The 26535-nt window shown below is 47.0% G+C and overlaps 1 protein-coding gene across 1 annotated transcript; it reads right to left on the bottom strand.

The window, feature by feature from the left end:
* Positions 1-23146: 23146 nt before the first annotated feature.
* Positions 23147-26279, bottom strand: EGR1 (early growth response 1). Its single transcript, XM_010719204.4, has 2 exons — positions 25812-26279; positions 23147-25490 (listed from the first exon to the last, which is right to left on the bottom strand). The coding sequence occupies exons 1-2, from the start codon at positions 26044-26046 to the stop codon at positions 24193-24195; spliced, it is 1533 nt and encodes a 510-aa protein (XP_010717506.1). The 5' UTR covers positions 26047-26279; the 3' UTR covers positions 23147-24192.
* Positions 26280-26535: the final 256 nt, after the last annotated feature.

The following is a 26535-nucleotide window of genomic DNA, read 5'->3' as shown; positions in this document are numbered from 1 at the left end:
ACCCACCAACACCACCAACCCACCCCACCCCCACCACACAAACCACAACCACCACAACCAACCCCCCACAAACCCAACACCAACCACAACCACACCCAACATCACACCACAACACACCCACAAACAACCCCCAAAACCCCCACCCAAACCACCACACCACCAACCACCCACACAACCACCACCACCCCCCACACCAACACACCCAAAAACAACACCCACCCCCCAACACCCAACCAACCAACCCACAACCAACCCCACCACCCACCCACACAACACCCACACACACCACCACACACACCCCACCACAACACCCAACCAACCACCCACCACAACACACCACCAACCCAAACCACCACAACCCAAACAACCAACTACCCACCCACACAACAAACCACAAACCAACACACCAACCAACCAAACCACCCCACAACAACCCACACCACCACCCCAACACCACCCCACCCAACCACACCACCCCAACACACCACCAACACAAACACCCACCAACCAACACCACCCACCAAACAAACCAACCACCACCAACCACCACCCAAACCCCAAACACAACACACCCAAAACACCCAAACCCCACCCCACCACCAACCCAACCCACAACCAAACACCACACAACCCAACCCCACCAACAACCCCACAACACACACCCACACCCCAACCCACAACCACCCCCACCCAAACCACCCAACACAACCCACAAAACCAACCCACCCCCACCCCACCCCACAACACCAACCCACACCACCACACACCACCAACACCAACACACCACACCCATCAACCCACCAACACAACCACCACCACACACACCCAACCCCACCCAACCCCCAACCCACCCACCAACCACACCAACACCACCCCAACAACCCCCCAAACACACCCACCCACAACCCCCCCACCCCACCCCCCACCCCACCCACACACCCACCAACCCAACAACACCAACCCCCCACCACCCAACACACCAACCCCCAACCCAAACCCCACCCACCCCCCAACCAACACCCACACCCACCACCACACAACCACCCCACACACCCCCCACACAACCCCACACAACCCACAACCAACACACACCACCCCACCACACCACCACCAAACACCCCAACACAACAACACACCAAACCACACACCAAACAAACCAACCCCACACACACCCAACACCCACCCCCAACCAAACCACACCACAACCCCAACCACAACACCAACACCCACCCCCAACCCAACAACAACCCCACCACAAACCCAACACACCCCAACAACACCCACCAAACCAACCCCACCCCACCCACCCAACCCCACACAACCCACCACCCACACACCACCAACCCCAAAACCCCACACCCACAACCCCACCCCCAACACCCACACCCAACACCCCACAACACCACAAACCACACCCACCACCCAACACCACACAACAACCACACCACCCACCCACACACCAAACCCACCACCCACACAACACCCCCCCAACCACCAACACCCCACCCCACAAACCAACCCCACAAACACCAACAACCCACACCCAACCACCACACCAACCCAAACAACACCACACCAAACCACCACACCACCAACCCCCCACCAACCCAACACCCACCCACACCCCCACACCCACACCCACCCAACACCACCCAACCCACACCACAAACCACCCCACACAACCACACAACCACACCCCCACACACACACCACACCACAAACAACACCCAAACCACAAAACCCCACCCACCCACCACAACCCCCACCCAACACCAACCCCCCCAACCACCCACCAAACCCCACAACCCCCCAACCCACCCACCCAAACCCAAACAACCCCACACCCCCACCCAACCCACACCCACACCACCCACAACACCACCCCCCCAACACCCCACACACCCCCACCCAACCCCAACATAACCCACCACCCCCACCCAACACCACCCCAAACCACCACCACCCACCACCCCCCACACCACCCACACCCCACCCCCACCCACCACCAACAACCACACACCCCCCCCCCCAACACCCACACCCACCCCAAACCACAAACCCCACAACCACCCCCAACCCAAAACCACCCCACCCCAACCCACCACCCCCCCAACACCACAAACCCCAACCACCCCCAACACCAACCCCAAACAACCCCACCACACCCACCACCAACCCCCCCACCCCCCACACCCCCCACAACACCAACCCCCCAACCCAACCAAACCCAACCCAACCCTAACCCAACCCCACCCAAAACCCCCAAAAAACCCCCACAACCAAAAAACCCCAACCCAACCCTAACCCCCCAACCCTACCCCCCCCCACCCCCCCCCAACCAAAAAAAAAAAAAACCCCACCCAAACCCCCCAAACCCCACCCCACAACCCTAACCCAAACCCAAACCCCAACCCAACCCAAACCCCCCCCCTAACCCAACCCACCCAACCCAACCCAACCCCCCCTACCCAAAACCCAAACCCAACCCAACCCCCAAACCCCAAAAACCCAACCCAACCCTAACCCAACCCTAACCCAACCCCCACCCAACCCAACCCAACCCCAAAAAACCCCAACCCTAACCCTAACCCAACCCACACACCCTAACCAAACCCTAACCCTAACCCAAACCCACAACCCTAACCCTAACCCAAACCCTAACCCCTAACCCAACAAACCCTAACCCTAACCCCCCCTAACCCACCCCACCCAACCCAACCCTACCCACCCAAACCCAACCCTAACCCAAACCCAACCCCTCCCCCCCCCCCACCCCACCCACCCCACCCCAACCCAACCCCCCCCCAAACCCACCCCCAACCCTAACCCAACCCCTACCCAACCCCCAACCCACCCTAACCCAACCCCCAACCCAACCCAACCCACCCCCCCACCCCCCCCCAGCTAGTCATGAAATAACACATGGACTGATGCCACAAATCACATGTTGCCGTGCCGCCCTTTGGGCAGGGAGGAGCTTCGGAAGATTTAAAGGAAGACTAAGAAAAGGGGGAAAAACGGGGAAAACGTGTAACTGCTCAACAAAAACCCAGCTGGTGTCAGTGTCAGACCGAAAAGCTGTGCCCCCCCAGAAAGGGGAAAACATCAACTGGAAATTGAAACATTTTTACCTTAAAAAAGAAAACTTTTTAAAAGGGGAAAAACCCAAAAACAAAAACGCCCCACCGTAACCCCCCCCAAAAAAACAAAAAACCAAAAAAAAAAACCCCAAAAAATCCCTTTTTCCCTAAGACACATACTAACAAAAAGCTGTGGGGTTTTTTTTTAATTTTTCAAAGGGGTTTTCCATGGTTTTCCCCCTAAAGAGATTTTTAATTTTTAAATTTTTGGACTTTTCTACATTACTATAATCATGTTTAAAAAATTTTCCCACTGCTTTTTAAATTTCCCAAGGGGTCATTGGGGTGAAGTTCCCCTTTAAAATAAGGTTTCCCAAAATGACTTTAGAAGGCCGGGAAAAAACAAGACCAAAATCAAAGAAACTGCGAGGAAACAAAAAAAAAAAACATAGACACAAAACAAGGAACGAAAACATCACAGCAAATAAACAAAAGCAGCAAACCCCCAAAAAAAAGCCCCATCAAATAAAAACCCCAAAAAGAACCCAAAAACCCCCAAAAAAAGACTAAAGAGAACATGAAAAGGGGGGCCCAAAAGGGGGAAGGCCCCTGGGGAACACTGGGGGGGGCCCAAATGCAAATTTTTAAAGGGAAAACCAAAAGAACACACAAAACCCAAAAAAACCAAAAAAGGGCCCAAAAAAAACACTGAAAGGGGGCCAAAACAAGGGGGCCCAAGGGGGGGGGAAAAAAAGGGCCCGGGGTACAAGGGGAAAGCAAACTTTAAAGGGGGAACCCCAAAAACCCCGGGGCCAAAAAAGGGGAACAAACGGGGGAAGCCAAAAAAGGTCAAAACAAACTGTGGGGGAAAGAAAAAACAAAAGCCAAAGACACGTCCAAAAATCCCAAAGGGGGAAGGGGGCCAAAAGAAAACCCGCCAGAATAAAAAAAATGACCCCAAAAAAAACGCCCGGTAAAAAGAAAAAAGGGGGCCAAAAAGAACCTGAAAAGGGCCCCAAAAATAATACCAAAAAAAAGAGGGAAAGGGAAACCCCCAAAAACCCAAAAACCAAACAAATGTCGGGGGGCCCAAACCCGCAGACGGAACGTGCAAAGAAGCAAAAGGGGGAAAAAGGGGGAAAGAATGCCAAGGAATCCCAAAAAAAGAAAAAAAAGAACACACAGGAAAAGGGAAAAGGGGACAGGAAGCACGAAATTTAAACAAGCAAAAACCCGGGCCCCACAAATGTAAAATGAGCTCGGGGAAAACCCCCCCCTTTCTCACTAAATAATACAAACACTGGGGGGTGTGCTTTCCCCTTTAAACCTGCGGGGGAAAAATTCCCAAAACAGCAAATTAGAGTTCCGGGCTTTTCCCAAAAAAGCAATTCCATTTCCCCTTTCTTTTCCCCCTAAACCCCCACATCTCCTGCAGCTTTTGGGAAAGTCTAAACACCGCAGCTCTGCGCCCCTTTTGGGACAAAAAAAAAAAATAAAGGGGACTGCCCACATACAAAAGGCATCCCCTTTTTTTGCTCCAACAAGGGGACAAACAGCGCAGGATAAAAATTTAAAACTATTGAATTAACTTACATTTGTTTAAAAAAAGGGTTTTTCACTACATACAATTAACTTTCCCCTTTTACAAAAAAACAGGGGCCCATTTTTTTTAAAGCACAGGGGGGAAAAGACTTTTTTAAAAATTTTGGGTTTTAATTTTTGGGGTTTTCAGATACCTGCGGGGTTTAAAAAAATTATCATTAAACTCCCTTCAGCTATGGGGGGAAAGGGGTTAAAAATTTAAAAGCTGCCCCCACCACCAAAGACCCAAAAACAAACATACGAACCCCCCGGGGAAAAACCCGGGAAATGCAATGCAAACAGCCACTAAGCAAAAGCAAAACAAAAAAACCCCCCAAAAAAAACCAAGATGGGAAAGGGGGAAAGGGGAAACTAAACAAAAAGGGGGCAAAAATACATCCAAAAAACTGCACAAAAAGGGCCCAAAAAGGGAAAGAAAAAACATCAGAAACCCAAAACAAAGGGGCCCAAGGGGGAAAATAATGGAACCCGGGGAAGGGGGAAAAAAACATGGTAAAATGCCAAAATAGGGGGGAAAAAAACCCAAGGGAAAAGAACCCCAAAAAAAAGGGGGGGCCCCTTTCCCAAAAAACAAAAATCAAAGAGAATGCTCGGGGAAGCCAAAACTAAAACTGAAAATGGGGGAAAAAAAACCCAAAGGGGTAAAGGCCAAGAGAAGGGGGATGGAATCCAAAAAAGGGAACAAGGGGAATCCCGGGCCCAAATGAAAGGGCCCAAAGGGAAAATTTTGGGAAGGGAAAAAAGCCAAGGAGATGGCCAAGAAAACAGGGGCCGGGGAAAGCCAAAACTAAAAGCGAAATCAATGGGGGAAAAAAACCAAAGGGCAACAGCAAGAAAATTTGGGCCCAAAAAAGAAAAAAAAGGGGGCAAAAAACACAGGGAAAAAAAAGGGCCCAAAAAAACGGGGGGAAAAATAAAAGGGGGAGGGCCAAATACGCAAAAGGGAAACCCAAAAACGGGGGGCAAGAGAACCCCCAAGGAACCCAAAACTGATGCTGAAAATCGCAAAGAAACCCAAAGGGGGAAACCAAAAAAATTTAAGGGGGGAAACCCAAAAAAGGAGGACAAGAAAAAGCGGGGGGGGGAAAACAGAAAAAAAAAAAAAAGAAAAAAACACACGAAAACCCCGAGACAAGAAAAATCAAAAAAAAAAAACGGGGCCCCTTTTCCAACCCCTAAGGCAATTCAGAGCCCCTGAAGCCCCCTGTTGTGCCAGGGGATGGAATGGGTAAACACTGGGGGGTGTGCTTCCCTTCCCTTTGCGGGGAAAAAAAAGACATTTCCACCCAAAAGGGGAGTTCCCGGGGGGATTCCAAAAAAAGCAGATTCCCGGTTCCTTCCGTTCCCGGAAATTCCCCCCCACTCCCATGCATCGTTGGCACTCACACCGCACTCTGCGCCCCCTTTTGGGGGACACACACGGGGAAAGAAGCCTGCCCACAAAAGTGGGGGTGCCACCCCCGCTGTTGCTTTACTAACGACAAAAGGGGGCTTTTGGGAAAAATTTAAAAGCTACTAAATTTTTTAAGTTACAGTTTTTTTTCACATTTCCCCCACTACAACGGGGGCATTTTTAAAAAAACGGGTTTTTTTAAAAGACACTTTTTTGGGTAAAGACATTTAAAAAATTTTGGGTTTCACGGTTCGATTACAAGACCCCGGGTTTAAAAAAAATTATCGTCAAGCTCCCTTTTAACTATTTTAAACCAAAATTTTAAAATTTAAAGTGTCTCCCAGCCATTCCAAAAAAAGGGGCCCCAAAAGGGTCAACAAAACCCAAGAAAACCACAGAAAAGGGCAAAGCAAAAAGGCACCCCAAGGGGAATAAAGGGGGAAAGAAAAGGGGGAAAACACAAAAAGAAAAAGCAAGGGGGGGGAACGGGGAAACCAAAACAGAGCCAAAAGAACACGGGGAAGGGGAAAGAGAACAAGCACAGAAAAAAAGGGGGAGGGGCCCAAGAAAACAGGGGAAAGAACCCAAAACTAAATCTAAAAGAAACACCAAAAGAAACCAGGGGAAGGGGCCAAAAGAATTTGGGAAGGGGGAAAGTAAAAAACCGAATGCAAAAAATGTGGCAAAAGAAAGCCGAAAAAAAGGCCAAGAAACCCGGGGGGAAAAAAACCCAAAAACAGAGGAAAGGGGAACCGGGCAAGGACAACCCCAAAAAAAGGGGAAAAAAAAAGGGGGGAGGGGCCAAAAGACTACGCAAAAGGGAAAGCCAAACGGGACAAAAAAAACGCGGCGGGGGAAACCCAAAAAACTAATGCGAATGAAGCACAAAGAAAAAAAAGGGGAATGGCCAAGAAAGTAGCATGGAACCAAAAACAGGGGACAAGACAATGAATGGGAAACCCCAACACAAAAAAAAAAGGAAAAAAAAAAACAAAAAACCAAAGACATGAAATCAGAAAAAAAGAACAGCACCCCCCGGGGGCCCACAAAGGCAATTCCGAGCTCTGGAAGCTCAGGGTTTTCCTCTAGGGGAAGGGAAAAAAAGGGGCTGTGCATTGCCCTTACCTTTGGGGGGGGCAATTACCAGTCACAAAGTGACTTCCGGGGTTTTCCCAAAAAAAAAGATTCCGGTTTTTTTGCGTTCCCATGGGGAAAACCCCACATCCCAGCATCTTTTCCACTCGGGGGCAAAACTCTCGCCACCCCTTTTAAAACAAGCAGTAATAACACGCCCCCAAATGTACCCCTTTCCCCAAAATTTCGCTCCTTTTTTCAAGAAAAGTGGTGCCTCTGTGCACGATCGCTTACCACCAAGAAAGGGGCCCCACCCAAAAAAATTTTGCTTTAAACTTCTTTTTTAACTGCTCACTTTAAAAAATCCCCCCCCTTTTTGGGTTTGGGAGGGGGGGGTTGAGGGGAAAAAAAAGCCATCCCCCGACCCCCGCCCAAACCCCCAAAATGGGGGCATTTTTGACCACCCTAACCCCAACATTTGGGGGGTGACGAAACTCCCAATTTCCCCAAAAAAAACACCCTTTCATCCCCGACCCCCCTCATGTATTTCACAACCAGGCATAGGAATCCCCGTAACATAAAAATGCGCCACGTTATTTTAAAGGGGGAAAAAGTGTACCCCGGGGAAAAAAACCCCCAGCATCCACCTCTGGCGGCGATCCGCAGACCTCCGGGGAAATGACTCTAAAGGGGACATTCCAGTGATCACACCCCTTAAAGAAAAATTCCCCAAAAACCAAAACCCCCAAAAACCCCGTTTCCCTTAAAAACCCCTTCCCCCTTCCCCCCTCGCTATCCACCCTCAAAAACGCCATCCCCCTCCGCTTTTGTCTCCCCTTTTTATTGGAAGCTGGATACTCCCAGACTTTTTTCTCCAAGAAAAACAATCCACTTCCCCCAAACTTTCTTTTTTTGGGGAATGCTCCACCCCGATCATCTTTGGCCCCCTTTTCCCGGGCCTGCTCCAAAACTCCCCCCCTTCCTGTGCTGGTCCCCAGGCCGGACCAGTGCTCAGATGGGGGCCCTTTTTAAAAGCTATAAAGGGGGGCAAAACCTCCCTCTCCCCCTGGCCACCCTCTTTATGCGCCCAAAAAACAGTTCCTTCCCGGCTGCAACGCCCTGCGGGGTCATTGGCTTCCATCCACCAGGTCCCCGATCCCCTTTTTTACAGGGGCCTCAAGGGGGGGTTTTTCCCCCTTTTTACAAACATCGGGGGGGCCCCTTCATCAGTGAAAAAAAAAAAGTTTATGCACCCAATGACACCGAGCGTGGGGGGGTGACACAACAAGACAGGGGGCCCCCCCATCCAAGGGGGTCAAGCGCTGATATGGGGACAAAAACCCCAATGCAGGGGGGGCAGCTGGGGGGGGGGGAAAACCCACCACCAAAAAAAGCTGGGGGGGGGGAAGGGGGGACGCATCCTGCCCCAAAAAACCCGGGTACTGGGGTAGAGCTGGGCACGAGCAAGGGGCCCTTTTCCCCCGGGGAAAAACCCAAAAAAATCTTGGGGGGGATCTAAAGATTGGGGGTCCAAAAACAAAGGGGGGGGGGCCCCCACTCCGCTCGCCGGGGCAGGCCCCACCTGCAGGCTGCACCCAACGGGGGTCCCCATGCAGGGACACATGGGCAGGGGGCAATCAAAAGAAACACCAAAACGTAACCAAAGGATGGAACACCTCTCTAAAAACGAGACTGGTTTGTTCCCCGGGGGAAAAAAAAAGGGTCCAAGGTGCCCCGGAAAAACCTTTTTAATAGCAAGGGGGAAAAAAAAAGGGGAAAATAGGTAAAAACAAAAAAAAGTCTTCCCATGAAGGGGGAGGGGGGAAACATTCCAGAACGGGTGATGCCTCCCCCTTTTTTAAGGGGACGGGGGCAGACCTGAGCAACCTGATCCACTGGGGGTGTTCATTTTGGGGGGTTGGACCCAAAACCACCGCAACAAGCATGTACCAAAATGGGGCCTCATGTTTCGTTCCCCCCCCACAGATCTCACCCCTTTTTGGGGGGACCCCCGGAATCCAAACCCCCCCTCATGCGCAAAATGAAATCAAAAAAAAACCCAAACCCAAAGGGATTGAAAACAACCCAAAACCCACAAAAACCCTTTAAAAAAAACTGCAAGAGCATAAAAACAACTCAATTAATTTTCCCGGGAAGGGGGGAAAAAAAAAAAATAAAAAAAAAATTTTTAACCCAATCAAAATTTAAGACAAAACCCCCAAAAAGGGGAAAAAACACACATACAAAACACTGCTCTAACCCACTTGAGACCCCCCAAAAAAGCAGATTTTCACAGCTCGAAAAAAAGCAAACTCTAAACCCCTTTTTCTAATGCTCACCCCCCCCAAAAAAAAACCCCTTTTCCCTTCAATCGTTTTTAAAAACTCCCCCCTTTTAATGAATTGGGACCCCCAAAAAAGGAAAAACCCCTTTTTTTTTAAAATAAAAAAAAAACCCCCTTTTCCCCCCCCAAGGGGCCAACACTCACCCCCACTCTGAATAAGGCAGCAGTTTCCCCGTCAAAACTAAAACCGACAGACAGGTTTTCCCCCCCAAAAGAAAAAGCACCCAAAAAAGAAAAAAAAAAAATCACTCACACCATCCCAAAGAGCAAGCACACCCAAAGGCTACTCCGCAGGCCAATCTGCCCCCCCCCTTCCCCCCCCTTAAAGGGGTCAAGGGGGGTGACCCCGGCTCCCCCCAAACCCCCAGAAAAATTGCCCCCAGCGGCGCAGCCGACCCCCCCCAGGTGTTCCTCACATTTTTGGGGGGCCCCTTTAAAGTCCCCCAAACCAAGGGAAAAAAAAAAAATAAATAAAGGCCCAAAGGGGGGTTTTTACGGGGGAAACTCATAACCCACATATTTTAATCCCAGTCTGTCCCCCCCAATTTGGGGACTGAGAAAACTCTGATCATGCCGAACTCGTTTTGACCCCTTGGGAGCGATGAGTCACACGGGGCACAGCTAAAGGGGAATCAACCGGGGCGCCAGGGCGAGCCCGGGTCCGCCCCCGGGACCCTTTTTTAAAAAATACCAGCAGGGGGCAATTTTTTCGGGAAAATCTATGTGATGGTTTTTGAAAAAAACCACATATGGTAATTTTTCAAACCCATTCCTTTTTTTTAATTATAATCTTGTTTCCTACTCCTTTTTTAAATTTACATTTTAAAATTTAAAATTATATATGCTTGGCAATGAGCGCCAAAATACTAAATTTAACTGCTTTTCTTTGCAATTTCTAAAATGGTCAATGGGGAAAACAGGGGCCCCCAATAAAAAATTCCCGGGGGGCCCAACTTTTAAAAAACCCCTTTTTAAATAACAATCATTTAAAAATAGTCCCAAACCCGTTAGGGAAATATTTTTTTCCCAAAACTTTTTAATTCTTTTATAGACAACAAAAATCATTTTTTTACAAAAAAAGACACTGGCTGCCTCCACAAAAGGGGACCCCTATTTTAAAAAATTTTAAAACAGCTGAAACGAAAAAAAATTTAAGAATTAAAAAACCCCCTTTTTAAAAAAAAAATTTAAATGTTAAGCAAAAAGTTGGCTATTTTAAAAGGGGGAAAAACCCCCCAAATTTTTCATCTTCCAAAAGCCCAATTTTTTCATTTTTTTACAAGACCAAATCCTGAATCAACAACTGCTTAAACCCAAAAAAAAAAAAAAATCTAAATTTTAAACCGAATTTCAATTTTTAAAAATCCCTAAAAAACGTCCTGCAAACTCAGAAAACAAAAAAAAACAACAGACCGGGGGGGGTCCCTGATCATGGGCCCCCCCCCACCATTTCACTAAAAGCCCGGGGCCCCCCACGCAACAACGTTTTTTTTGGGGGGCGATTCTTGGGAGAAGGGCCCAAAAAACGACCCCCCTTTTATAAGACTTTTTATTTTGACAGAAATTTTTGGTGAATGCCCAAAAAAACCCAAACCCCCCCATACTACCATCCGCTCCCCAGGCAATTATATACTTTAAACAAATCTTAAGGAAAACAAATAAATTTTTAAAGGGTTTCACCCCCAAAATGGGGAAAAAAAACGAAATACCTCACATACAAAATTTTATCCCCCCTTTGACGGGGTTGGGGAAAAGCTGAGTCATGCCCCAACCGCTAAATTTCACCTTTGGGGACCCCAAAAACTTTCCCCCGACCACAGGGGGAAACAAAAAAACCCTTTTGGGAAATGGGGACCGCTCCAACCCTCCTGGGGGCCCCTTAAAAACACCCCGGTGAAATCACTTCGAAATCCGTTTCCCCCCATTTGGGGGAAAACCCAAAGGGTACAAGGGGAAATTTCCCACTATTTTTTTTTTTTTTTAAAAAGCTTTCCTAACCTCTTTTTTTTCATAATTCAAAAACTTTAAAAAATTTTGATTTTAAAGGGTGATGAGGACAAAACATGGGGAAAAAATTAAGATTGCCCCAAACCCCCCAACCCCGAAGGGGAAACCCGGAAAAATTTTTTGACAGAGCTTTAAAAAATTTTTTAAAAGGGGGGGTTTTTAAACCCCGATAACTAAATGGGAAAACCTTTTAACAACACCTGCCCTTTGGGGAAAGGGGAAAAGCTGGGAAAAAACTACACTCCCTTCATCTCATGGGGGGGGGAAAAAATGGGGGTTTTCTATGGCTTAGTAATTTTAACACCAACATCTCAAGACACTTTTTGGCCGACAATTGAAAAAACCCCCCAACGCCTAAAACCTAAAACATGCAACATAGGTAAAAAAAAAGATGAACAAAGGGGCCCCTTGTGCAATCAAAAGCTGAAAAAAGACGGGGAAAAAAAATGCAGACCGAATTCGGGGGGTAGCTACACTTTTTTCCCAAAAAAAACAAAAAAAAAAAAGGGGGGCACCCCCGACGAAAAAAATATGTAATGAAAGGGGAAAAAAAATTTTACAAGATAAGCTTAAAAACCCCAGCCAGAATAAAAAAAATTAAAACCCCTTCGAATTGGGGGCTGCAAAACCGGGGAGCTTTATAACACTGTAAGTCTCAAGCCCTCCCCCCTTTTTTTCCCTTTTAAACTTCAATTCCCCAAAGGGTTTTCTCATTTTAATGCAATCAAACAGTCCCACATTTTTAAAAACCCAAAAAAATTTTCCAAATGCCCCATAAAAAACCAAAAAAAAATGAAAATCCTGACACTGCTTTTAATAAAAAACTCAAATTTAAAATTTATCCCCGGGGGATATGACAAAAAAATCTAATTTTTGGGCCTCTGATCCACAGGGGAAAAGGGGGGTGCCCTCAACTTCTGAATCACTTTTTTAAAACCCTTTTGGAAAAATTTGGGGCTCCCTTTTTCTACTTTTGAAGCGAACCAAGAATTTGGGGTTAAACTAAAGAAAAAAATTTTTTAAATTTGTGAAGCGACTTTTCCAATCACCAAACAACCCAAAAGGGGAGGAACAATCCCTGAACAGCCCTTTTGCGAAATTTTAAAAAAAAACCCCCAAATTTACTTCCTGAAAAGGGTCAACACTTTTAATATTAAAAAGGGAACGTACGGGGAAAAATTAACGGGGCCAAAAACCCAAAATAACAAAAATTGCCCAAAGGGTAACAAACAAAAAATTTTCATAAAACATCAACACAGGAAAACTATACCCACTCCCCCCCCCGAAACCCCCCCAAGGGAAAAATTCTCCTGAGGACAAAAATACTAAGCTCTTAATCCCCCTTTTTGCCTCAATCTTACTATTAAAATTTAAATACCCCCCGGCCACACAGCTGCCGATCGAAACTTTGGAATTTTAAAAAAACAACCCGGGGGTAACATAAATTTTCGACCCCCCCAAAAAAATTGATGCCACAACCCGGGGGGAAAAGATCTTCCCCGGGGGCTGCTAAAAAAGGGGGAACACAATCCAACCCCCCCTTTTCCCTTTTGGGGGTCCACCAAAAACCAAAAATTCCATTTAACCAAGGGGGCCCAAACTTTGAAAAAAAAAAAGGGGGTTTTTAGGGACTTTTACCTTTTCTCACCTTACTCCCCAAACTGATGAACAAAACTGGGGAGCCATTGTGCACCCCAAAAGGGGCAACGGGGAAAATTGGGGGCCCTCATTATAGAAAAACAAAGGGAAACCCCAAAAGAAAAACCCCGATTACATTAAAAAAACCCAAAATTAAACACATTTAAAAAAAACAAAAAAAACCCCCAAATTTTATTCCATATCACATTTCACAAACTTTAAACCCTTGGGGGCACGATGCACAAGACAATCAAGGGAAACTAAAACAAACTCCAAAAAATTTTTGACCAACAGCACCCAAACTACATCCCTCAATTTTTTTTACAAACCATAAATAACAAAAAAACATACAACATCTTAAAAAACCCCCCTAAAATAAAAACGTCTCCTTCCCCCCCCCCCCGGGTTTAAAACCCTCTCAGGGGAGGGGAAACCCCACACTGGGAAATTTTGCGTCGCATACCGGCGTGCAGCACAAAACACGACAGCAACCCAAACCCGGGGAAATCTGGGGAAAAACAACACGCATCCCAACCCGGGGGTGTTTTAACCCAGCCCCCAGGGAAAATGCCCCGTTCCCCGGGATCGCTGGGGATCCATGCCCACTCTCGCCCACGCCACGCAAGCCCGACCCCTTACACAAAAACCCCCCAAACGCCACCCCCCCTAGGGGATTTACACACCCATCTGGGGCCCCAGAAACTACGAAATCCCCCACGTCACACGGCACTGCCCCTTCAATCTGGGCCGCGCTGCCATGTCCCAGCCTCTACCCGCACTGTGCACGTGCCTGCTCAGAAGGGGTTTCCCCCCCATCACCCCCCAACGGGAAACGCGCAGCCCTCTTTGGCACTGGGACTCGCGTGCGCATGGCACTGATTTTTTTTTTTATCCCATTTTCGATAACACCTACCTGCACTTTCGACCCTTTTTTTCATCCTTATTTTTCACCGCAGGGCCGCTGGATCAAAAAAACTTTCGGACTCCGATTTTTTAAACCCTCCAAAAAACAACAAAAACACGCCTTTCTCAAAAAGAGAAAACCCTGCATCATGGGCCAGGAAAAACCCGCTCGCCTCCCTAAGGCTGTAAATTTGAATGCTAGTTATGATTTTTTGGCGCAAAGCGCCTGTTCCTGGAGACTAACCATAAAAAAACTCGGAAAATTTTTTCGGAGAGCGACGAGAACCCTACGTACACCATTTTTTCCCCCCCGCCGCATCGCCTCGCCGGGGGGCCCCAAAAAAAAAACACGCCTCAATTTTCCCCCATTGGCCACGAGGGGGGCCCGGGGGCCGCGGAAAAAACTTCTTACTGTTCCCTCCCAAGGGGGCCCCGGGGGCCCTCATAGACAGAAACAAATTATCCGAATTTTCCCCCCCCTTTCCCCCGGGGGAACAAATTTCCGCCAAACAACTTCGACGCTTTTCCATTCCACCGAGGCATCAAACTGGAAATAACTTTTCCCCCCAATTTATCGATCTAAAACAGCACCCACAATCCCTTTTCCTTTTTTTAAAAACAGGAAAAACACAGAAAAAGGGGAGAACAAAAAAAAAAAAAACAAGGGGGTCTTCCCACAACCCCACCAAACCCCCTACGCTTTTTAAAATCGTCAATAAAAAAAACCAAAAATTGATGTTTCATGCTTTTTTTTATTTTAAAATTTTTTAGCCAGGGGGGAAAGGGGGTAAAAAAAAAAAATCAACGGGGGAAAAAGTGCAGCCCAAATTTCCCAAAGGCTTTGAAAAAATTAACCAAATTTTTGGGTTTTGGGTTTTTCTTTGAAACACTAAAATCAAAAATTTCAATTAGGCAAGGGCTTACGATAGCAGCCCCAATTTTTATTTTTTCAGCAACGGGCACACCCCCTATAAGAAAAGGAAAAAATTCACACCACTCTTTGAAATTTTTTTTTGTTCCCTACCTAAACCGACCAGGGAATCCTCCTGTGCCTCTCACTGTTTTAAAAACTCACTCACATTTCCCCCAAAACCCTTTCTATGAAAAATTTTTCCCCCTAAGGCCACTACCAACCTTTGTTTCCCCGGGGTTTTTTGGGACTCTTCCCCCGGGGGGCAAAATTCCAAAAAAACAAATTCGCTCTGTCCCCCTTTTGTCCCCTTTTCTCCACCCCGCATATTTTCCTTATCTTGTGCCGGGTCAATTTCCCCCACAAATTTCCCCCCAAACTTAACTTTCTACTCGCTAAACCCAAATTTTTTGGGGGGGAAAACACTATTTTCCCCCAAAATTTTTAATTTTAGTAAAAAGGGCCATACCATACAGAAAAAATGGGCTTCACTGCAAAAACCCAATCTTCCTATGATACCACTATGGGAAACATAGCAGCAGAGAAAAAAGCCTCCACATTTCCCTGAACCACTGGTAAAGAAAAAAGTAAAAAGAAAAAAGAACAAAAAAAAAAAATACATTTCTTTTAGACGTTACTTGTATGAAGGCATATACCACTCTCACATTTCAAAAGCATTAAAAATATTATAAATATATATAAAAAAATATATATATATAAATATTTGTGTGTGTGTTTGGGTGTGTATATATATATATATATATATATAAAATGCATAGAGTAATCTCCTCCAACAATATGTGTATTTGGGCTAGGCAGCAAGTGGTGCAGATCTGTATCATAAAGAACTGAAGCCAAACACCCCAAGCCAATGTGCCTATGGGCAAAAAAAATCTTTAAAAAGGACAACCAGTGAAAACATCATACAAAGCACCTGATTTTTAGCCTTTTTTTTCCTTTTTGAAAAAACAGAGGCCTCCCTGTTTTCTCCCCCGCTGGCCTGTAATACCCCAGCTTGCAAACTTTTGGCAGTCCTTACTAGACAGCAAAGAATTTTGATTGAACTGAATTTTTTTAAAACATTACATTAGATAAAAAATAGTGCCTTCCTGAGCAACAAAGTTAGGGGATAAAGACAAATGGCTTAATTCCCAAAGAACAAAGTTAATTCCCCCTTCCCAGATTACAGAAAGGAGAAACGTAAAAGAGGGGAAGCAGAATGCAGGGACAGTTTAGTGTTTTTTGCAACTTAGCCCAGGACATCACACAAGAACGGCTTCCCTTCCAGAAACTGTCCAAACTGAGGGAAAAGCAAGTTTTTGTCCTATGTTGCAAAAAACCTGATCTCCTCCAGCACCCCTTTTGGGGAAAGCTGACACAGCAGATATTCCTCTCTTTGGGTGGATGCACAGTTACACAGCGTGAAGATGACCAAATCCATGAACTCTGTGCATTTTCTTTTAGGCATCTGAAAAAACTGCTTTCCCAACTACACCGGGGTAGTCTACAAAAAAAATGCTTGGTGCATGTGTCCACAAAGGCCAGAGCCACAAAGAACTACAATGCCCCAACACTGCAGCGAATTGCAAAGACTGCGCTGACACATGGAAGCCTCTATGACAAGAGGAGTGCTCTAGGAGCAGCACGAGAAGCTGCATACCTGAAGGAAGTAGAAAAGATGTCGACAGACTTCCAGCCTTTTTTTTTTTCCCCTCTTTTCTTTGCTCAAACTTTTTAAGTCCCCCTTTTGCTTTTTCAGCGTCGTCATGTCAGAGACTTTTTTCCCATTCTCCTTAGAAAGTTTTTTTTTTTGGGGAACGACATCCTGCAAAGGCCCGAGAGGAACAGATTACACGCTTAAAAATCCCAAAAAAAACAATACTGGAAAAAGTTGCGCCTGAGGGGCTGCTTTTTTGCATGTGGAAAAAAAAGAGGCAAGGTATGTCTGGAGCTGATGAAGAGGAAAATCATTTGTTGGGGCAGTGATTTTTCCCTCCTGACCCTGAATTCCTGATTTTGTTGAAACCCCAAAAAAAACTGACCACTCTGAGTAGTGATTACAATCAGAGCTGGTAGTGTCCTAAAAATGCTGGGAAACCCCCTTCTTTCTAAACAGGGGTTCAAGCCCCACCCCCTTTTCTATTTTACTGCCTCTACATACTCAGAACAACGGCATTTTTTGCTGCCAGCATCAGTCTAAGAGTTGGAGCCTCCTTCGGAACTGAACTTTACTGCCACAGTTCAGAATTTCACACCGGGTTAAGCCTAGCACCATACTATTCAGAACAAAGGAAAAGGTGACCAGATCTTCAGCTTGAATGAAAAAAGGAACCGCTGCCTCAGCGACGTCATTGAGCTTTTGTGAAATTAATCATCAGCAAAAAGACAGAGCAGGCCTTTCCCCGCTAACAAACACCAAGGGGCCCAAGTACATTTTCTGCTCTGCAAACTCCTCCCCCCTCTGCTACAGCACCCCAAATGTGAGAAATTAAGGTGTGCAAGTTCATGACCAATGTAACCACAAGTGAATAACAAAACAGTTCTCAAGGCCTTCCACCATTCAGTCTGCTGCCTTCATTGGGTCAGTGGAGTTTGGTGTGGGTTTTCTTTTATGCTCATTTGTTTACTTTTAAAATGCTTCAGGTCTTGTCTCTTTTTCTTCTACTGCCATCCTTCTAGGAATATATGCTAAGTAAGCATAACAGAGTATGAACTTAGTGGGAGGAAAACCTGCAAGTCTGAGGGAATATTTTCCAGCAAGTCTGAGCAAGTGAGATCTGAGCACAGGAACTCTTTGCACTGACTAACTGCCACTGGCCTCAATTCATTCTGCTCATCTCCTAACAGTACACTTTGATCCTGCAGCATAATTTTGTTTTTCCACTAGCAGCCCAATTTTGTTGTCCATTAAACTGAAATCATTTTCAAGTTGCTGGATGAAGGTTACAACTCCCTCAGAGAGTTACATCAGCTCAAGGTCCTCCTGAAAAATGTTGGTCAATGATTGAGCAAGTGGACAGATTTCCGAACCACACCCATAGGTAGATCTTCAGCATTAAGTAAAAATAAATGACAAAACTTCAGAAAAGAGATTCTTACCTTGGGAATCATATAATTGCTCATGTTGGAAAAGGCCTTAAAGATCCTCAAGTCCTACCACAATCTAACCACATACCCTAACTCTAACAACCGCTAAGTCACGTCCCCGAGCACCACATCCAAATGTTTTTTAAATACATTTAGGGATGGTGACTCAACCACCTCCCTGGGGAGCCCATTCCAGTGCTTAACAATCCTTTCTGTAAAGAAGTTTTTTTCCCTAGTATCCAACCTAAACCTCCCCTAGCACAACTTGAGGCCATTTCCCCTCGTCCTGTCACCTGTCACCAGTGAGAACAGACCAGCCCCGCTCTCGCTGTAAGCACCTTTCAGGTACTGGAAGAGCAATAAAGTCTCCCCTCAGCCTCCTCTTCCCCAGACTCAACAGCCGCAGTTCCTTCATTCACTCCTCATAGGCCATATTCTCCAAGGCCTTCACCAGCCTTGTTGCCCTTCTCTGGACCTACTCCAGCACCTCAATGTCCTTTCTGTACTGAGGCGGCCCAAACTGAACACAGCACTCGAGATGAGGCCTCACCAATGCCAAGTACAGGGATAGAATTACTTCCCCAGTCCTGCTCACCACACCATTCCTGATACAAGCCAGGATGCCACTGGCCGCCTTGGCCACCTGGGCACAGTGCTGGCTCATACTCAGCCAACTGTCCATCAGTACACCAATGAAAAAGAGACAGGAAGAGAGAACAGAGATGCAAGAAATGGAATGCTACACAGTGGTTTCTGTATTGTGCTCAATAGGAACTTACAAGACGCCTTTCAACAAACAGCAACACTACAGTCCTTTACCCCTTTACCAACAGAATAGTTTTTATGAAATAAGACAGAGGTTTGACATGGAAAGGTAGGCGATACACAGCAAAACAAGTTTAAAAGCTTGTTAACAGCACTATTGTGGTGAAACACTATCACTTAAAGTTGTGTTAAGGACTGAAATGGTGGCAATTTCATCTTTAGAGAAAAAGAGTATCTCCTGCCATGACAACTGTGTCATTTTGCACAAATTCAGACAGAGCATCCCATCTTCCCTCTTTGGTCTGCTGGTTATGATAACAGTGACAGCCTCCTCTCATCCAGTGTTTCACCCATTCACTGCCATTGCCTTTCAAAACCAGAAACTGCAGCATGTTGAAAAAAAAGACAGGTGTCTGTCCTTCTCATATAAAATGTTACAATTTTTTTTATAATGAAATACATTCACAGAGGTGCCTTCCTCCAAGCAAGAAAAGGAAACCTGAGATCCCAGTGAACTACTACAAGAACTACGTAAACACAACACATTCTATAAGTGGGGAATATTTTACTGTTAATTTTTTTTTTTTTTTATACATAAAGACCTTAGTTTAAAAGGCAGCCTCAATTTCCTGTAACATAAGATTCCAACAACACCCCGTAATGCAAAAGACTTCTCCATAGAGGCTTTTTTTCTCTCCGGTTGCCGTTCTACGTGCAATAATCTTGAACTTATTGCACTAGTAGTTAGCTATTTGAGGTTCACCTGTTGCCATATTTCCTCTCTTTACTTCTGCCAACTCTCACTGCTTTGTCTCCACACATTCTGGAGTGACTGGAGTGATCAGATCACTGCTCAAAAGCCAGACGGAATGTTTGGAAATATCTGACAAGTAATAAAGAACATAGGAGACAAAAATATATACTTCAATTAATCTATATTCATCCTACATCAGAGAATCACAGAGTGGTTTAGGTTAGAAGGAACCTCTGGGGGTCATCTGGCCAAACCTGCTCAAGAAGGGACTGTGGATAATGCAGGCCTCTACTTATCAGAAACATCAAAGGAGAATGACACAAGGTACAGGAAAGGATGACAGGAGGTACAAACTACTCACTATACAAAACAGACTCCGCTTCTTCAACCACAAAGAAGCTACAGAACTCGATTTCCCCTATCACAGAAACTTTATTATTCTGCACATTCTGCAGTAATTCTTAATAGCAATCAAATGAAATTATGAAGTAGAGAGTTTAAGAACACAAAAGCCTCTACTTCTTGCAGCACCTGGATACGCTAATACTCACTTTTCACTCAAATACCATGAATACTGTAACCCTGCCCAACTCCATAAATCATTTGGATAGAGTTACACAAAAAACACAAAGAGAGGCTCCAGCTTGCGAAATTTATTAGCCACAGGTCACAATTGCTAGAAGAATGTTCCAGGACTACCTCTGACAACAGACCAGAAACTGGATTTCTTTTCATCAATTACGACAGTTTTCTTAGCAAGTTTTTAATCAACATTTGCTTACTTTTTAGCTATTCCATTTTCATGCTGACACATTTTAAAAAATGAAGATCTTTGTGTGTTCATTTTATGGCACCACAGACCTCTGGCATGTTACAGCCACAGCAGCATCTCCTGGAACGTAGTTTTGTTCACAATAATGCCCTCATCCTTGAGAAGAATGTCAGAATTACAGAAAGCTTCTGCCATTAAATTCTATGACTCATAGCTGCTTTCCAGTTCACCTGAGTACACCTGGAGTTTCTTACCACCTCAAACTTATTTACACAAAAATAAGAATCACAGCCAAAACCTTTAGCCAATAGAATCAAGCAAAATGCTCCTGTGCTGTATGTTTTCTTGAACTTTGTCAGATTTCTGACTACATATGAACCGCCATCAGAAGTGCCAGAAATAAACTCATTCACTCCAGAGTGAATGTTCCAATCCACAGCTGCAACTAAAATTGCTTTACAGTTGTATTTCACAACTTTTATCTCTAGTAGCATTTCCAGAACACAACAAGGCACAAAACAACAGGCCACACAGCACACAAGGGGAAGGCGAGTTTTTCAGAATCACCAGAGCTGACTTACAGCTCTTTATTTCTAACGGAAAAGTGACTGAAGAATCTATTCTTCTAGAAGGATTCTCAGGCCGAGCAGTACAATTAAAGAGCTAAACAACCACCTAGGCAAGGACTGTCCCCATTTCCCTAAGTGAACAGCAGCTTATGGAAAGGCTCTACAGAAGAAAAGCCTGGCTGAACACAGGCAACGGCTCCTTCAGCACTCCTCGGGTTAAACTGCACCGTACCTATTTCTGACGGACGCATACAAAGCGACAAAGCCCCTACGAAAGAAACCGCACCGGAACACGGGGCGAGGGAAGGTCAGGGGCCCTCAGCCGCAGCTCCCCCGGGCCGGGCGTCCGAACGGCTCTGGGCCTACCGTTGGGCCCCGGGCGAAGCAGACGCTGCCCAAACCCAGAGCCGCCCGCGGCCAATTCAGGGTCCGCCGCGTGCAAGGAACCCGCCGGGTCGCCCCCGGGCTGAGGGCGGGACCGCGCCGAGGCGGCAGCAGCTCTCAGGCCAGCGGGCTCCCGGAAAATCCATCGCGCAGTCCCGGGAGGGTGGAAGCAGGAAGCGCCTTTTTTGGGCATCGGAAAGACCATAAAAGGCGAGGTGGAAACGCCAAATATGGTGGTCCTGCTTCCGGCCGCCGCTGGAGCAGCGTTTCCGTTCGGCCTTGGCGGCCCCGTGCCTGCGTGACGCGGCTCAGCCCGTCGCCGGCGCGCTCCCTGCAGCGGCGCGGTGTGCCGCTGCCCGGCCCGGCCCCGGCCCCGGCCCCGGCCCCGGCCCCGGCGGCGCGGGTGCCGTTCCGCGAGCAGTCGTAGTGGGTTCCCGCGGTGCCCCCGACACCAGCTGGGCTACTGCCAGTGATGACGCACGCTGTTGTTTTTTTCTGTCACTAATAATCACAGATGAAGCTAGTCACAAATCACAAACCGCTGAGGTTTAAATCAGCCAAACGAATTTTCTGACAGCGGCCTGAAAAGAGGGCCTGTGCTGCTCCTAGTGCGCTTCTTGTCCAGCTCCAGACTATATTTGCTCAGAAGGAGAGAAGTCTCCCAGCCGCTGGCAATGCCCGTTGCTTCCCTGGGAACAGTCTCCTTGGGAGAGATTTCTAGCGGTGCTGTGGCCTCCTCAAAAGAAAATTCTCGTGCTCCCAATAAAACTAGGGAGTAAACTTCTTAAGACTTGTCCTCTTCAGACCAGCATGAAGCAAGAGGACTTCACAGAATAAGCACAGAAACCCCGAAATCTACTTTCCTGTTACTGGACAAAGGCCACAAAAAGACCAGGTACAGAAGGCCATGTGTTTTCTTTCATTCCTGTCATGCATGTGGATGGACAATTCAAAGCGAAAGTTGCCACAGTTTAGAGCAAAATCTAAGGGCTGCATTCAAAAGGAACTATCCAGGGAATTCAGCTTGTTGTACTTCTGAGCCTGTGGACTTGACTTTGGCTAGTATTAGGGTGTGCCATCTCCTACAGAAACTGCTTCCCATTGAACATTATGCCAGATATAGGCATCAACTCCTGTATTTGCTTCTCAGTGCCTCACAACTCTAGCTATCAAGTAGTTTGTAAAGAACCTACCTGGAAGGACTGACACTAGAACCCTTCTCTAGATCTGCACTGCTACTTCTCACAGCTGCAAACTCCTCTGAATTCACTCTATAGAGAGTTTGTGCACTCTGAAATATATTTTAAGCCATCAAATAAAGATGCATTTTCCTTCTCCAAACACTAAAACATATGTACTACAGGCCATTGGGCACATGCACTTCTTATCCCCTTATGCTATGTACCAGAAGAAGCTATGACAATTCTCATCTCCCTCCTTGCATCCATCAGCCACGTGTACTGTGCTTATTTTATTTTCAGCCTGGAAACTATGCTATTGCCTTGACATCCCCTTTTCACTACCCAGTAAGGTCTTTGCATATTTGAGATTCTGACTTTTAAGCCTCACCTTCAGCACTGGGAGCATTGTTTTTCTTTCTGTGATAAGCTCACATGCTTCCAGAGAAGCCAGAAAACAGGAATTGTGATTACTTCTGAATAGTAGATGATGCAACCAATTCAAGGGCATTTGCTGTATCCACACCTTTGACAGCACTCCTGGATACAGGAGTGACTGATACTCCTTCCTTTCTTCGTGCAGGTACTTCTCCAGAAAACAAATAGCACCCGTTACTTCCTAGCAGTCAGGTTTGCTGCAGTAGGCTTCTTATGTGGCAGCTTAAAGGAAAATGTGAAAACTTACATGATTTGATTTTGTTTTTTTATTACATTTTCTGAAGGGTATTGGTACACCAAATATCCCATTGGCAGGAAAGCGCATTCAATGTATTTAGAAGCCAAACAGTCACTTTCATTTTAACAAACACAATTACAAAGTAAAAATAAATCACAAAATAATGAACTGCATGTTCATAACATACAAAAAATTGCTGCCTACTCAGTAGGTAACTACAACATTCCAACTCCTGAATATATGTACTTATAAATTTACATTTTTGTAACAAAAATAGACTTTGAGAAGTGGGGTTTTGTTGTTGCTGTTGTTGTTTTTTTTAATTTGTTTCTTATTTGTTTATGTGGGGTTTTTTGCTTACATTCTGTCTCCCAGGGCATACTAGTGCTCCCTTCCCCATCCATTCCCTGCTTTCTCTTACATTCTTTGCATAACATCCCTTTTGCTTTAAGGCAAGATGCAAAGCATCTATTCACACAAATGCATGACATCAGCAAGGCTTCACAAAAAGGCACCAAGACTTGTAACTTTAAAAACAAAACTTCTGCCACATTTGAGTGTCATATCAGGTGATTTTTACATAACATCACTCTTACATGCTCAAATACAGTAAGTGCTGTACCCAAAGAAGTTTTAAACTCGTTACAGCATTGCCACTAAAATAGAATTAACATTTACAAAATATGGCCCTGCAAACTCCAAATAATACAACATGGATATGCAAAACTTTTTCAACATCAACAGTACCTAAAGGAAAGCAAAACCATGGCACACATACAATTTACATCAGCTATGTGCTTAATTAAAGGTCCTTTCCTCCTAATAAAATACTATTGTTTGTTTATGGGGAAAATTATACTGAACTTATATCCACAGTCCATGCAAATTAAGTTAATCAACAGTGGTGGAAAACTTAAACAGCAGTTTTTTCAGGCAGCTGAATTTTAAAGAAATATTAGATAGCCTTGCAACATACAGTGTTGAGGGAGTAACTGAAGACTCCATGTCTCATAGTACCAGTGGAAGAGGTGAATGCTCCTGTTCCAGAAGGTAATCTTAGCAAATCTCAATTGTCCTTGGAGAAAAGGTTGATGTCATGTCTGAAAGTGCTGAAGTCACCTGTGAGCTGAAATTATTGGTAACCCCAGGAGATGGGAAGGAAGTGGCCACTTGGGTCTGAAAAGTGGCAGTGACAGAGGGGTAAGTGGTTGCTACAGATGGGGATGGGAATGCCGTGTGTGCAGGGGAGGGATAGGAAGAGGAAGCAGGGGAGGAATACACTGTGCGCACTGGTGAGGGGTAAGTGGTGGCTATGGAGGAAGAGTAGGATGTAGCCACAGAGGATGAGTAGGCAGCAACAGGGGAAGAAGTAGTTGAGACTGAAGCTGCCTTTTCCACTTTCTTGTCCTTCTGCCTAAGATGGATTTTAGTGTGTCTCTTCCTCTCATCACTTCTGGCAAACTTTCTGCCACAAATGTCACATGCAAATGGCTTCTCTCCTGTGTGTGTGCGGATGTGTGTGGTCAAGTGGTCACTCCTGCTGAAGTTCCGCATGCAAATGCGGCATTGGAAAGGTTTCTGTCCAGTGTGGATGCGAATGTGACGAGTTAGTTCATCAGACCGTGAAAATCGCCGGTCGCAGGACTCCACTGGGCAAGCATAGGGCCGTTCATGAGGAGGTGTCTTGCTGGGACGATTAGGGTATTTCCTCATCCTGCTGGGCTTGATTAGCTGGGACTGATAGTTAGTGTTGAGGGTCTTCAACTCCTGAGAGCCAGTCTGTGTGGCAAATGCCTTGATAGTGGACAGCGGTGTGAGGGAAGGCTGCTGTGCTCTGGTCTCAAGGGCTGAGAAGGGCTTCTGATCAGCTGAGATAAGGTTGAGCTCACTCTGTTGCTGCGAGAACAGGTAATCCGGGATCATTGGCACCTGGAAGTTGGTTTTAGCAGTCGGATAAGCTGGAGGTGGATACTGGATGGGGACTCCAGAGGGGTTGGGAAAGGACTGGGTCTGTGGTTCAGGGAAAATATCAGAGCTGGAAGTGGGGAAAGTTGGTGCAGCCGAATAAATTGGACTGTTCTCACTGGCTTGGACAGAACAGCTCAGGGGGGTACTCTGCGAAGAGGAGGGCGATGATGAAGAAGGTGTAGAGGTGGGAGGTGCATTAGCCATGCTCACCAGCCCACTGACAAGGCTGAAGAGGGGCTCTGGCCATAAGGAGTTGCTACTGTTTGGGGCTGGCTCTAGGGAGAAGCGCCCCGTGTAGGTAATTGGTGGTAGCCGTGTTGTTTGGTTGGAATAGCTGGTTTCTGGCATGGTTTTCTCGTTGTTCAGGGAGATCTCAGGGAAAGTGTCTGAAAATAGAAGAGAAGTGATTACTTCTAGCAGCCACTGCAGCTCTAGAGCTGCTGTCAGTGCTTCACGAGCCATCCCCACGCAGTGCAGCCCCAGATCTTTGCTTCTGGTTAATTAATAATTGAGTGCAACATATTGCAGCGCCGCTGGCAGGTCTCCAGCAGCAACGAGCCCAGAGCCGCTGACGCACAACATAGGAGATATCCCCGCGCAGCCGCCGGGTCAGAGGCATCGCTGCGTCTCGGAGCTCCCGTGGGCGCTGCCGCCTCCGCGGTTGACCAGGACTCCCCTGCCCGCCCGGGCGAGGCCATCGCGCTTACCTGCCGCGAGGTGCTCAAAGTGTTGCTCGCCGGGCTCCCCGGCCACGCCGAAGCCCGCACTCTCAGGCGCCCCGGAAGGCGCAAGAAACTGCTGTCCCCCGCCACTGAGCAGCATCATCTCCTCCAGTTTGGGATAGTGGCCGTCCATGGCGGGAGGCGAGTGCGGAAAGACGCCGAAGGGGTCGGAGATCTGCAGCGAGGGCAGGAGCTGCATCTCTGCCTTGGCCGCAGCCATGAGGGAGCCGGGTTCGGGCTCTGACGGGTGACGCCGCCGCCGCGGGCCCGACGGACGGGCCGGCTGCGGTGAGGCGGCCGTTGCCTGCTGCCTGCCCTTGCGCCGCGGCCACCCAGCGCTGCCCGCTGGAAGCGATCGCCTCCCGCCCGCCGGACGGCCCGGGGCTTCCCCCCGCTGCCCGCTGGAAGCGCTCGGCTCCTCGCCCACTCTGGAGCCGCCTCTATATATCGGATCCCACCGGCCGCAGCCCGCCCCGGCCCTGACGTACATGGCCATATATGGGAAGCAGGAAGCCCTTATTTGGAGGCGAGCCGGAGGACCCCGCCTGGCGTCAGCGCCTGGCACCGGGGAAAGCCGGGCGGTGGGTGCCCCACCCGCACTGGACTGAGAGCCCCGCGCCCGCCACTGCCCTCACACCCGCAGCGGCCCGGTGTCCTGCCGCGAGCAGCATCACCTCAGCTATGCCAGCCCCGAGACCCGCGCTGTCCG

The sequence above is a fragment of the Meleagris gallopavo genome, chromosome 15 (genome assembly GCF_905368555.1).
Source record: "Meleagris gallopavo chromosome 15, MGAL_WU_HG_1.1, whole genome shotgun sequence".
Classification (NCBI taxonomy): Eukaryota; Metazoa; Chordata; class Aves; order Galliformes; family Phasianidae; genus Meleagris; species Meleagris gallopavo.
Note: the sequence above shows the minus strand (reverse complement) of the source record. Positions and strands in the feature narration are given on the sequence as shown.